A 13,580-nucleotide genomic window follows, 5' to 3' on the forward strand; every position below is an offset into this window, starting at 1 on the left:
ATTGAGCTCCAACCCGGGTCCGGTCAGCTTCAGAATAAGTCATCCGCCACCGGTGCTCTAGCTGTCTCAGTGATTGTTTCATTGCCCTCAGATCTGTGGAAAACCATGGGGCTGTCCAGGCTCCATGCAATTGGAGAGGGCGCATCGGAGACAAATATTATGTATCCTGTGTTGTATGAACTTGTTCATGGGTAGGCAAACTAAGGCCCGGCGCCCGGATCCAGCCCAAATGCCTTCTAAATCCAGCCCGCAGATGGTCCAGGAATCACCGTGTTTTTACTTGAGTAGAATGTGTCCTTTTATTTAAAATGCATCTCTGGGTTTTGTGGGGGCTGCCTGGTGTTTTTACATGAGTAGAATGTGTGCTTTTATTTAAAATGCATCTCTGGGTTATTTGTGGGGCATAGGAATTAGTTCATTCCTTCCCCCCCCAAAAAAAATAGTCTGGCCCACCACATGGTCTGAGAGACAGTGGACTGGCCCTCTGCAGAAAAAGTATGCTGACCCCTGAACTTGTTCATTTGAGATAGAAACAAAAACAAGGAATGTTTCTTTCTCAGATACTTTCTGTTCTTCTTGTTTCCATTATTTCATTAGTCTATTATTCCAGTAGACTTAAAATAGATATTATTCCCTCCACTAGTGGAAACAAAAAGTTTAATTTAGACCTTTCCCCAGAAATGATTGGGTAGATTAATCCTTCACAAGACATCCCCCCACCCCAATGTAAAGGTAAAGGTAAAGGTACCCCTGCTCGAACGGGCCAGTCTTGACAGACTCTGGGGTTTGTGCGCCCATCTCACTCAAGAGGCCGGGGGCCAGCGCTGTCCGGAGACACTTCCGGGTCACGTAGCCAGCGTGACAAAGCTGCATCTGGCGAGCCAGCGCAGCACACGGAACGCCGTTTACCTTCCCGCTGGTAAGCGGTACCTATTTATCTACTTGCACCCGGGGGTGCTTTCGAACTGCTAGGTTGGCAGGCGCTGGGACCGAGCAGCGGGAGCGCACCCCGCCGAGGGGATTCGAACCGCCGACCTGACGATCGCAAGTCCTAGGCGCTGAGGCTTTTACCCACAGCGCCACCCGCGACCCAATGTAGAATAGAGCTATTCATGTGAAGCTGACTAAGAAAATGATGAAATGTAGGTTACCAAGGCAAGGCTATTTAAGTCCAAGAACAGCTATATCGGGTGAACCAGCTGGAGCTGGGCATAGGCACTGCTTGCTAATAAAGCCAACTGATCCTCTAGTCACCGTTTCAAATCAAGCAGAACCCCTAAACCACATTTCTCTTTGCTCAGGGGAAATGCATCCAGCCTACCACTGTCCCCGGACACTGGCCCAGAACTGCCTACCCTCTCTTGACTCAGACAGAATGCAGAGAGGGAACTGTGTGTCATCTACATGTGAATGACACTGCGCACCAAGCCAGAAATTAGGGTTTATTTGTCAATGCTCACTCACATCAGATCTAGTTAACTTTTTTAATAGTTTCCAGAAGTGGAACTGCTTTGGTCTACTGCAGCAAAACAGTCATGTCACCTTAAAGAACTTAACAAAGTTCTCAAGGCGAAAGTTTTCATGGACCAAAGTCTGCTTCACTAATGCATGAAGTGTGATCTTCAACTGGCAGGTGTGTTTGCACACACACACACATGAATGTAGAGGGGGAAATGGAACTAATGTCATGACAAGAAAATTTAAAAAATAGACAGACTTGAAGCTTAGATGTTTTAAAATAAACACAGCAACTGGACTTCCGGGTTAGCGCCTCTGGTAATGGCTGAATTCCTCTGACCAGGAGGAATTCGCTTTGTGGAAATTAGGGTCTGACCGCCACGGCGGAGGTGGGGACCCACAAAAAATCACAGGCGGGAGAAGCCTGTGAACGTGGGATTCAGCTGGCACCTTCTGCGCCTCCCCTACTCACGGGGAAACCCGGTTTCGGGGATCCGGGGCGTCGTGGGGTGAGTGGCGCGGTGCTTCGAATTGACTGCTTCTTTCACGGAGTGAAGCCGCATTGCTGTTGCTGGAGAGCGCTGACTTTTTCCTGTGGAGAATTCGATTTTAAAACAACTACCCGTGAGTAGAAAGTTGGATTTTCAAACGTCTTAATTTGGTACCGAAACGGGGCGGTTTCAAACAGGAAGTCCACCTTCCCCTTTCGTAAATAGACTGGAGCAAAAAGGCTGCAAGCTAAAGTCTTGGAAAGCTTTTCATAAAGGATTAAACTTCCATCGGCTAAAATCATCAAACCCCCCTTGGAAGCAGGAGGGGGGAATTTTTAGACCGCGTAAGCCTGCAGGAGAGAGTGAAGAAAGTCAAATTACCACTGCTCTGAACCTGGAAACGGGCTGCTAGTAGGACTGAAGTTTTGGATATGTTCATTGACTGTGAATAGATCGTTTGTTGACAGTAAGTTAAAGAAGAGAAATACATTGTTTCCATTGTCTCCTTCTGCGTTTAAAAAGGAGTAAATGTAATTGAAAATTGAAACTAACTTTATTGTTTGAATTGTGCTTAAAAGGATTGATACAAATAGAAATTGTTTCCCCCTAGAGGAAGCCTTTGAAATTGTTACATGAGCTGAGCGGGGAATTTCCAGTTGTAAGACAAGACCGTGAGAATCTGGGATTGACTTTGGACTGTTAAGAATGTTGACAGAAGAAGCCTTAGTGGTTGCATTATGTAAGATTAATGACTCAATGGAACAGCTCCATAGGAAGACGGATGTGATGATTATAAAAATTGATAACTTGGAACAAAAAGTGACTAACTTGGGACAAAAAGTGAATATTAATACAGAAACTATTCAGGAATCGATACAAGGATCTACCTTGACATGGCAAATTGAGGAGAAGGCGGGGGAGAAAGTTGTTAGAGCCCCAGCCTCACAGATGCAATTTGATGACTATAAGTGGATGCCTTTTATGACTGAATCTAGAGAAAGCCAGACTTTGAGGATTGGAGCCCCGCTTGGACTGGAGAAGGAAAGTTGGATAGATCCCTTCATGCAGGGATTTATTGACTTTTGGGACTTGGACTTGGGTCAGGAGGAGACTGGAGTTGTGGGGACTGCCAGATTTGGAGGAACTTTGAAATGCGACTGGAAATATCTTGTGAATTTTAGTTTTAACTATGGAGATTTGGCTGATTTGTCGAGAAGGAATAAAAACATTGCTAGGTGGGAATTTCCTCGAGATTTACTTTTCAGCATCAAAGGAAGGAAAATAAGAACAAGATCAGGAGAAGACAAAGTAAAGTGCATGTATAAACATGAAGAAGACTCACAGAAGGGACTTGGAAAAGAGTTAAGAGCCTCGGACAGAAGATCACCAGGTTGATGGACTATATGGAATTGACGGAAATGACTGGCAGAATCCTAGACCAGGAAGAAGAGACGGTGGAAGAATATTGGAAAAAGTTTAAAATCTATATATGGAAATAATGTAAAATTAATGAATGTTAGAAAAATGTTGGAAGGAAATTTTATGGCTTTAGTAGAAATGTTTTAAGGAATTAAGCATAAATAAGTATTATAGTTTTAATGGAAAATAAGGTTAAAATATGTTAAGATAATCATATGACAGAAAATAGAGAAAGATGGAAAGGATTTGCTGAAACAATTAATAGAAATGGAATACAAAAAGGGAGGTGAGAGGAGGTCGATGAAACAAGGGAATGAAAGAGAGGATATTGAGATGGTATGATGTGTGTTTTTTGAACTGTTTTTGCTTTTGTTTTGTTTAATGTGTTAATGTTGTGTTGTGTATTGCTTATATATTGTACTGTATGTTTTTTCCTCTTTTTTCTTCTTTTTTTCTTCTTTCCTTTTTGTAAGGTTTAATAGTAATAAATATTATTTTTTAAAAAATAAAAATAAACACAGCAACCACTCATAAAGCAGTACTGAGGACCACAAATATCCTGGCACTGGATGTATAGGTGTTAATTATTACAGTCGTACCTCATGTTGCGAACGCTGTGGGTTACATTCTTTCAGATTATGTCCCGCGGCGACCCAGAAGTACCGGAAAGGGTTACTTCCGGGTTTTGCCGCTTGCACATGCACAGACGCGCAAAATGGCATCATGCGCATGTGCAGAAGCGCTGAATCGTGAGCCGCACATGTGCAGACGCAGGTTGCATTCTGTTCAGGTTGCGAACGAGGCTCCAGAATGGATCCCGTTCGCAACCAGAGGTACCACTGTATATAATTATATATGTGTGTGTTATAAGAAATCTCGTAGCCTTCAAGGTGCCACCAGTCTGCTATCTAAAGTAGATTACATGGTAGATACTAGAGCAACTTACTTCTGGGTCCAGTTTGTTATTAATTTCTAGTTGATAGCACATGTCATTCAAGCCCCTTGGTTCAGTCCACTGTAGAATAACTCCTTCATTGCTCCTTTTGGTCTTTACAATCAGTGGAGGATCAGGTTTTACTAGAAATTCTGAAGTCGAAAAGAAAACACACACAAAATTATATATTTTTAAAATCCAACATTAACTCAATGGTAGCATATTTGTGAGCTGTAAAATAAAACACACTCCAAATATTATCTACGAGGTGTAACCCACCTAGTACCACAGTGAGAGAAGACACAATCTACAAACCACTGGGGTCCATCTAGCTTGATATTTGTCTGAGAGCAGCTCTCCAGGGTTTCAGCCTGGAGTCCTTCCCAGCCTTACCTGGAGAAATAGGTGAGCCCTTTCCCTGCAGGGAGTTCTAATGTAAGTATATCCTCTACTGATCCAGACTCACCCAAGTCTTGCCTCTTGCATATACCTTATCTCAAGCTCTTTCCTCCTAACTACAGTGTTTTATTGTGTAACGGTCACACTTTCTGTGCAGATTATTTGTTTGCAAAAAGGGGGGTGCAACTATTACACAAGGAAAAACATGATGTCGGGGGGAAACCTGTGAGGCATGGCCATTGTGGAAACAAGTTTGTTTTGCATGTTAATCTATCCACTGTACAGTTCAGATCCCAGTCTCTCATGCCTCACTGATGGCAGCTTCTCCCACCCGCTTGCCTGACTGCCTGCTCCCGTTGCCTTTGGCCAGTAAGAGAATGCACAGTGGAAATACCCCTGCAACTGTTATGCAGGGAATGCTCTGGGACCATTTTGGGAGCCAGAAAAAGGGGGATGCGACTATTCTGTGATGGTGGCTTGTTTACTGTGGAAGTATGCCAGCAACTCCCTCAAATGAGAGGCAAGGGAGCCTGCCTTTCTTTGGGATGATTCCCCTGCTCCTGGTTATTTTCCCCCCAAAAGCTCTGGTTGCCCGTTCAGTATTTTGACATTTATACCCCACCTTTCTTCCATGTGACTCAAGGTGGCATACACTGGCTTCCTAAGTAGTTTCAGCCAGGCCAGCACCAAACCTGCTTAGCTTCAGCAAGGCTGCTGCATTGTGCTGCCTTTGGGCCATGTTCTGGGAGTTAAGGCATAGTAAATTAGGGTCTGGAAGAAAACTACCCAGGAGCTCTATTGCTTATACTTTCAGTTGTTTTGCGGGCTCAGTGTGGGTTAATGGCAATGACTTATTGATAGCCTGAGCCCAATGCAACTAAGAAATGATATCCTCCACTAAGTTCCATCAGAACGTAAAGATAAGGAGAATTCTTCTCAATCTACTAGTTGGAATTCCTGGTGGAGAATGGCCACCACAGCATCATTCAGAAGCCTTTTAAATGGGGAAAAGAGGCTATTTTAAATATGCCAGCAGACCATTAGAATCTGCAACACCATTTCCAATCCCAAGCCTTTTCACATGAAACAGACCTATGACCAAGCAGCTTGTAAACTTACCATATACTTCTGGTAATTTATTCATTATACACACAGGCTGAATGTCTCTGGAATTGCCCTGGATAGAAATGCTGAGTCCTGGAGGCCAATAAAGGTTTGTGTCGAAAGTGCATCGAAAGTCATCACCTTTTTTGGTGTAATGTGTGCATGGCCCTCCTCTATCCTGATCAATATACCTTGGGGGCAAGAGGAAGCAACATCAGCACACTTAAAAGTCAGGGTGGTAGCAGGTCAACATGTTTGCACTCCTATACTATTAAGGCAGCAGAAAACAAGGATGAAGTGCAGTGCTGCTTTGTGGTAGCCTTAGATTTTGGATTGTTATTGGTGCCACCTAGTCCTCTCCCCCACCCTTATATTCAAGGTAAAAGGAAGCTGTAAAATAGCCACTGTATCCAGTCATTCTCCATTATTACTCCCCCCTGCCTCCGCATTATTATTAGCTTAAGGAGCTACTGGGTAAAATTCCATGGTCAGAAATACTCAAAGAGAAGGGAGTCCAAAGTAGTTAGGAGTTTTTTAAAGGTGAAAAATTGAAGGCTCAAATGCAGACAATTCCAACAAGAAAGAAAAGATGTCTGGTGCGGCTGCATGAGGAGCTTACAGTTGAGTTGAGACGGGAAATCAAGAAGGAAGAGTATACAGAGTAGCCAACAGTTACAGGGGAGCAGTTAAGTTGCAGAAAGAAGGCTTGCAAGAGGTTAAAAATAATTAATAAATGTTTCTTCCACTATGTTTAAATCAAGAGGAAGAAAAAGAAAGCAGTAGGTCCTCTGCATAGAGAAAATGGAAAAATGCTGATATCAAAACAAGTGACCTTAGGAAGTAAAGCGGCAGACTTCCAGAGCAGCACGTTCAGTGACCGGGTGAGGGACTGCGCTCCTGGCAACTCAAGGCAGACCCAACACCGGAGAGAGACCATGGGGAATGAGAGGCGAAAGTTACCCCGATCTCAGGTGGGGATCCTGAGGGCTGAGCCCAAAGCCGCGCATCAAGGGGTTTCCCCAAGTTTCCGCTCCTTTGTTATTTAAAACATTTACCAGTGGAGTTGGCATGGGGGAATACCTCAGCGCAAACAGGCAGAACCACTCTCCGACGCCAGCACCTCAAAACCCGGCGAGTCAGTGCTGAACTCTCCATTAATTTAAAACTGACAACGAAGAAGCCCCCCCCCCATTTAATATGCAAACGAAACAACTTGTCTCTGGATATCGAGAAAATATTTAGAATAAGAGTGAACAAGTCAAAAAGCAGGAAAAGACCATGGGATTGTCTAGTAATTTTGAACTCGAGGCTACACAGAGTAAAATATTGCTAAAGGGCAGAGCAAACCCCTTGTATATAGATGGGAAACATATTGAGATCATGAAAGAAGTCCCAATCCATCTGTTAAAAAGGAGAGACAATTATAGATTTACATCGGCGCTTAAGGAAAATAAAATATTGTTCAAATGGGAATTCCCTCAGGGACTCACCTTTACATATAAAGAGAGGAAAAGAACTTTCAGATCGGTGGAAGAAACCAGAATCCTCTGGAAGAAGTACTGGCAAGAGTTAGGAGGAGAGAAGCTTCAAGAGCGAGAAAATAAAAACAAGGTAAGACTAAGACTTTTAATTACGATTTGTATTTTCTGTTTTCCTTTATCCTTTTTCTTTCTTTCTATCACCGCTTGATTACTTAAGTAAGACTTGACAAATTAAAAAAATTGTATGGCATTTAAATGTATCTCCTGGAAACTGAATAGGCTGAACAATAAACTAAAAAGGAACAAAGAAGAATGTATATTAAAGAGGGAGGAAATGGGATATTATATGTTTTCAAGAGACCCATATATCTAATAAGCATATGAGGGTTTCAAAAAATAAAAATTTGGGTCCAGAGTATATAGCATCTGGTACGGAGAAAAAGAGGGGAGTGGTCATCTACGTAAAACCAGTCCTAAACCCGCAACTGTTATTTCAAGATGAAGAAGGCAGAGTCCTAAGGGTAGAGATACAAATAAATGAAGAAAAAATAATTTTGGTGGGGATTATTCCCCAAACAATAACAAATTAGAATTCTATAGAAACTTAGAAGAGAGACTCTGGGACTATGCCAGTGAAAATATAATAATTATGGGGGACTTAAATGGAGTTGCATCCATCAAAATGGATAGAAAGGGCAGAGATAGACTCTCTAACTCAGGTAGATTACCATTCTCCTTCCAAATGACAGAAAAGTTCAATCTTTATGATACTTGGAGAATTAAACATTCTAATGTAAAAGATATCACACATTTTTCTGAAGTTAAAAAGTCAGGTGGGAGAATTGATGTGATCTGGACTTCAAAAAAATTGACTGAGCTTGGAGAAAGCAGAAATTTTGAATAGATCCCTGTCAGAGCACAATGCAGTAATGATACATAGGAAATTTAAAAAAAACGTACAAGGGGGAGGGGGAGGATGAATGATGAATTATGGAGAGATGATCAAAGGGTAATTAAAGCCAAAGAAATGCTGAAAGAATTCTTTGAAATAAACAAAAAAACAAGTCACAGATAGGAAAATAATCTGGGATGCAAGCAAAGCCTATATGAGAGGCTTTGGAATACAACAAATGAGGAAGATTAGGAAGAGTAAAGAGAGTAATAACATGGAAATAAATAAACAGATTAGAGAAAATGTAAAAGAGTTGGTAAAAAACCCTAAAAATGAGAAAATACTCCAAAACATAAAAATTTTACAATCCCATATATCCAATTTAATAAATAAAGAAGTGGAAAACAAAATCAAATGGACTGACAAAGATAATTTGAATCGGCCAATAAACCTGGCAAGATGCTGGCCTGGTTAACAAAGGAAAGACAAGTGGAAAGAGTAAATAAAATAACAGACCAGGGAAAATAAATTATCGACCCGGACCAAATTAAAGATAAATTTATGAATTATTACAAAAAAGCTATATGAACTAGAACACAAAAATGAGAATAAAGTTAAAAAATACCTGATAGAAAACAAGTTGCCAGAGATTAGGGAAGTGCTGGGTGAGATCCCATGGACAGTAATACTAAAAGGAAAGGGAGTTCATGATGGCTGGGAGTTTGTTAAGAGGGAGATAGTAAAAGCACAACTTCAGGCAATACCAATGAGGCGGAAACATGGAAGGTGCCTAAAGAAGCCAGGGTGGCTATCTAAAGAACTTTAACTGACTTAAGATTAAAAAAGGATGTGTACAAAAAATGGAAAAGGGGGGAAACCACCAAAGAGGAATTCAAACAAATAGCCAGCACATGTAGAAACAAAGTCAGAAAAGCTAAAGCACAGAATGAACTCAGGCTTGCTAGAGAGGTTAAAAGCAACAAAAAAGGCTTTTATGGGTATGTCCGTAGCAAAAGGATGAACAAAGAAACAGTGGGGTCACTCAGAGGAGAAGATGGTGAAATGCAAACAGGGGACACAGAAAGGGCTGAACTCCCCAATGCCTTCTTTGCCTCAGTCTTCTCCGATAAAGAAAACAATGCCCGACCTGAAGAATTTGGAGCAAATGATTCAGCAGAGGAAACACAGCCCAGAATAACTAAGGAGATAGTACAAGAATACTTGGCTAGTTTAGATGTATTCAAGTCTCCAGGGCCAGATGAACTGCATCCAAGAGTATTAAAAGAACTGGCAGATGTGATCTCAGAACCACTGGCAGTCATCTTTGAGAATTCCTGGAGAACAGGCGAAGTCCCGGCAGACTGGAGGAGGGCAAATGTTGTCCCTATTTTCAAAAAGGGGGAAAGAGAGGACCCAAATAATTACTGCCCAGTCAGTCTGACATCAATACCAGGGAAGATTCTGGAGCAGATCATTAAGCAAACAGTCTGTGAGCACCTAGAAAGGAATGCTGTGATCACCAATAGTCAGCATGGATTTCTGAAAAATAAGTCATGTCAGACTAACCTGATCTCGTTTTTTGACAGAATTACAAGCCTGGTAGATGAAGGGAACGCAGTGGATGTAGCCTACCTTGATTTCAGCAAGGCATTTGACAAGGTGCCCCATGATATTCTTGTAAAGAAGCTGGTAAAATGCGGTCTTGACTATGCTACCACTCAGTGGATTTGTAACTGGCTGACTGACCGAACCCAAAGGGTGCTCATCAATGGTTCCTCTTCATCCTGGAGAAGAGTGACTAGTGGGGTGCCACAGGGTTCTGTCTTGGGCCCGGTCTTATTCAACATCTTTATCAATGACTTGGATGATGGACTCAAGGGCATCCTGATCAAATTTGCAGATGACACCAAACTGGGAGGGGTGACTAACACCCCAGAGGACAGGATCACACTTCAAAACAACCTTGACAGATTAGAGAACTGGGCCAAAACAAACAAGATGAACTTTAACAGGGAGAAATGTAAAGTATTGCACTTGGGAAAAAATAATGAGAGGCACAAATACAAGATGGGGGACACCTGGCTTGAGAGCAGTACATGTGAAAAGGATCTAGGAGTCTTGGTTGACCACAAACTTGACATGAGCCAACAGTGTGACACGGCAGCTAAAAAAGCCAATGCAATTCTGGGCTGCATCAATAGGAGTATAGCATCTAGATCAAGGGAAGTAATAGTGCCACTGTATTCTGCTCTGGTCAGACCTCACCTGGAGTACTGTGTCCAGTTCTGGGCACCACAATTCAAGAAGGACACTGACAAAGTGGAACGTGTCCAGAGGAGGGCAACCAAAATGGTCAAAGGCCTGGAAACGATGCCTTATGAGGAACGGCTAAGGGAGTTGGGCATGTTTAGCCTGGAGAAGAGGAGGTTAAGGGGTGATATGATAGCCATGTTCAAATATATAAAAGGATGTCACATAGAGGAGGGAGAAAGGTTGTTTTCTGCTGCTCCAGAGAAGCGGACACGGAGCAATGGATCCAAACTACAAGAAAGAAGATTCCACCTAAACATTAGGAAGAACTTCCTAACAGTAAGAGCTGTTCGACAGTGGAATTTGCTGCCAAGGAGTGTGGTGGAGTCTCCTACTTTGGAGGTCTTTAAGCAGAGGCTTGACAACCATATGTCAGGAGTGCTCTGATGGTGTTTCCTGCTTGGCAGGGGGTTGGACTCAATGGCCCTTGTGGTCTATTCCAACTCTATGATTCTATGATTCTATGATCATTCTATGAGGAGGCTGAACATAGCCTACTAAATTCAAATATAGAAACAGATGAAATTAAAGAAGTGATAAGGAAAATGAAAGTTGGAAAATCGCCAGGTCTGGATGGGATTTCAATAATATATTATAAAAAATTAGAAGAAATAGTTATCCCTAAGCCTAAAAAAATCATGCATGAGATACTGGAGAAAGGGAAAACCCCAGAATCCTGGCATGAAGCACTAATAACACTCTTACCGAAACAAGGTACGGATCTGAACCTTAGAAAACAACATCATGAATGGAATTAGGGCAATCTATGACAAGCAGAAAACCAAAATAATTATAAATAATGAAATCACTGAAGAATTTAATATAGAAAGAGGGACTAGACAAGTTTGTCCCTTGTCCCCACTCTTATTTATCACAACGTCAGAGACTCTCTTAATAGCAATAAGGAAAGATCAGGAAATAAGGGGCATTAATTTAGGTAACTGATATTACAAGGTGAAGGCATTTGCTGATGATGTGATTATTACTACTGAAAACCCAAATGAAGGCATACAAAAAGCACTAGTCAAAATGAATAAATTTGGCGAGGTTTCGGGATTTAAACTGAATAAAGATAAATCTAAATTATTAACAAAAAATATGGGAGAGAAGGAACAAGAAGACCTAGAAAGAATAACAGGTCTAAAGACCACAAACAAAGTAAACTATCTAGGGGTATGGATTACAAATAAAAACACTAATTTATTTAAAGACAATTACATCAAAAAATGGAAGGAAATTAAAGGAAATTTAGAAAATTGGAGTCAATTGAAGCTGTTATTATGGGGCAGAATATCAATGATTAAAATAACAGTACTTCCCAAAATCCTCTTTCTCTTTCAGACAATTCCAATAATTATTGGAACAAAATGTTCTAAAGATTGGCAGAGGGATCTGGCCAGTTTTTTTTGGCAAGGGCAAAAAAGCAAGAATGAATTTTAAATTGTTGACGGTTTTGCAGTCCCGGACCTCAGAATGTACTTTGAGGCCGCATGTTGGACTTGGTTGAAAGACTGGATGTTGCTTAGGAATACCGATGTCCACCTAGTGAGGAAGGCCTTATTCGAAGTTTGGGAGAGGAATAAATCCAAAGTTATAACAAAAACCCCTTGGTGGATATCACCTATAGAGTCAACTGCCATTCATAAGAATAACATGAACAATAACTGGCCAACTTACAGAGACTTGGTGGATGAGATAAATTATTGTCCCAAACTGAAAAGATTTGAAGAACTCAAACAACTAGGGGTAAATTGGCTAGAATAATACCAGCTTAGGGCGACCTTTGAAAAAGATAAGACGTTAAAAAGGTTTGATAATAAAGCATAGATCTTAGAGGAGATTTTACAGAACAACCAAAAGACTCTCTCCAAAATGTACAAGCTGTTACAGAATGCTCAAATAGAAAAAGAGGAAAAGGGAAAGGCCATAATAAGATGGGAGCAGGACTTAGGTTATGTAATTGAATATAAAGAGTGGAAAAAAATGTGGACAAAAAATATTAATTTTACAGTATGTTATTTAGTAAGAGAAAGCTACCTGAAAATGCACCATAGATGGTATTTAACACCGGAGAGATTGGCTAAAATGAACAAATCGCTTAGTAATAAGTGCTGGAGATGCACAAAGCAGAATCTTTTACCATATGTGGTGGACATGTCCATAGATCAGAAAGTTCTGGGAATTGATCCAGGAAGAAATAAAAAAGTTACTAAGAACTTCACATAGCAAAAGACCAGAAACATACCTCTTGGGAATATTGAATAGTGATATTTCTAGAGAAAATACTAAATTGTTTCTGTACATGACATCAGCGGCGAGAATCCTAGTGGCTAAGTACTGGAAAGGGTAACCAGGTACCGACCAAAGAGGAATGGTTACTTAAATTATGTGAATATTTGGAAATGGCCAAATTGATGGCTATAATAAGACTAAAGCCAATGAATACAGTCAAGAAGGAACAGAAGTGCTTGAATGATTATTTAGAAAAACAATGTTCTAATGTAAAAATTTGGCTGTGTTTAGAATGACCCTTGTGAATGGAAAAGGGAAAACACACACACACACACACATATATATATAGAGTGCACATTAATGATTCCGTGTCATCCTAGAAAAAGTGACAAGTGGGGTGCAGTGGGGTTCTGCCCTGGGCCTGTTGTTATTCAATGCCTTTATAAATGAATTGGGCAAAGGAATGGAGTTGACGCTCATCCAATTTACAGACATCAAACTCGGAGGGGCAGCTAATGCCTCAGAAGACAGAATCAGGATTCAAGATGGCCTTAACACATTGAAGAACTGGGCCCATACCAACAAAATGAATTTCAATATGGATAAATGTAAGGTTTTGCACTTAGACAGGAAGAACTAAATGCACAAATATAAGTTGGGGGACCCCTGGCTTGCCAGTTGTACATGTGAGAAGGATCTAGGGGGTATTGGTAGACCACAAACTTAACATGAGTCAACAGTGTGATGCAGCAGCAAAAAAAGCTATTGACATTCTAGGCTGCATCCACAGAAATATAGTGTCCAGGTCAAGGGAAGTAATAGTACCACTTTATTCTGCCTAGGCTGTGGGTTCTTGGAGT

General features: G+C 41.1%; 1 protein-coding gene across 2 annotated transcripts in view; it reads right to left on the minus strand.

Moving 5' to 3' along the window:
- IL13RA1 (interleukin 13 receptor subunit alpha 1) overlaps positions 1-13,580 on the minus strand; it is a 39,283-nt gene that overhangs the window by 15,486 nt on the left and 10,217 nt on the right. For both annotated transcript variants that reach the window (XM_082207471.1, XM_082207472.1), the window contains exons 5-6: positions 5,821-5,996; positions 4,315-4,454 (exon numbers count right to left, since the gene is read on the minus strand). In XM_082207471.1, the coding sequence (XP_082063597.1) occupies positions 4,315-4,454; positions 5,821-5,996 (316 nt within the window). The remainder of the gene's footprint in view (positions 1-4,314; positions 4,455-5,820; positions 5,997-13,580) is intronic.

The sequence above is a fragment of the Podarcis vaucheri genome (assembly GCF_965113315.1).
Source record: "Podarcis vaucheri genome assembly, chromosome: Z".
NCBI lineage: Eukaryota > Metazoa > Chordata > Lepidosauria > Squamata > Lacertidae > Podarcis > Podarcis vaucheri.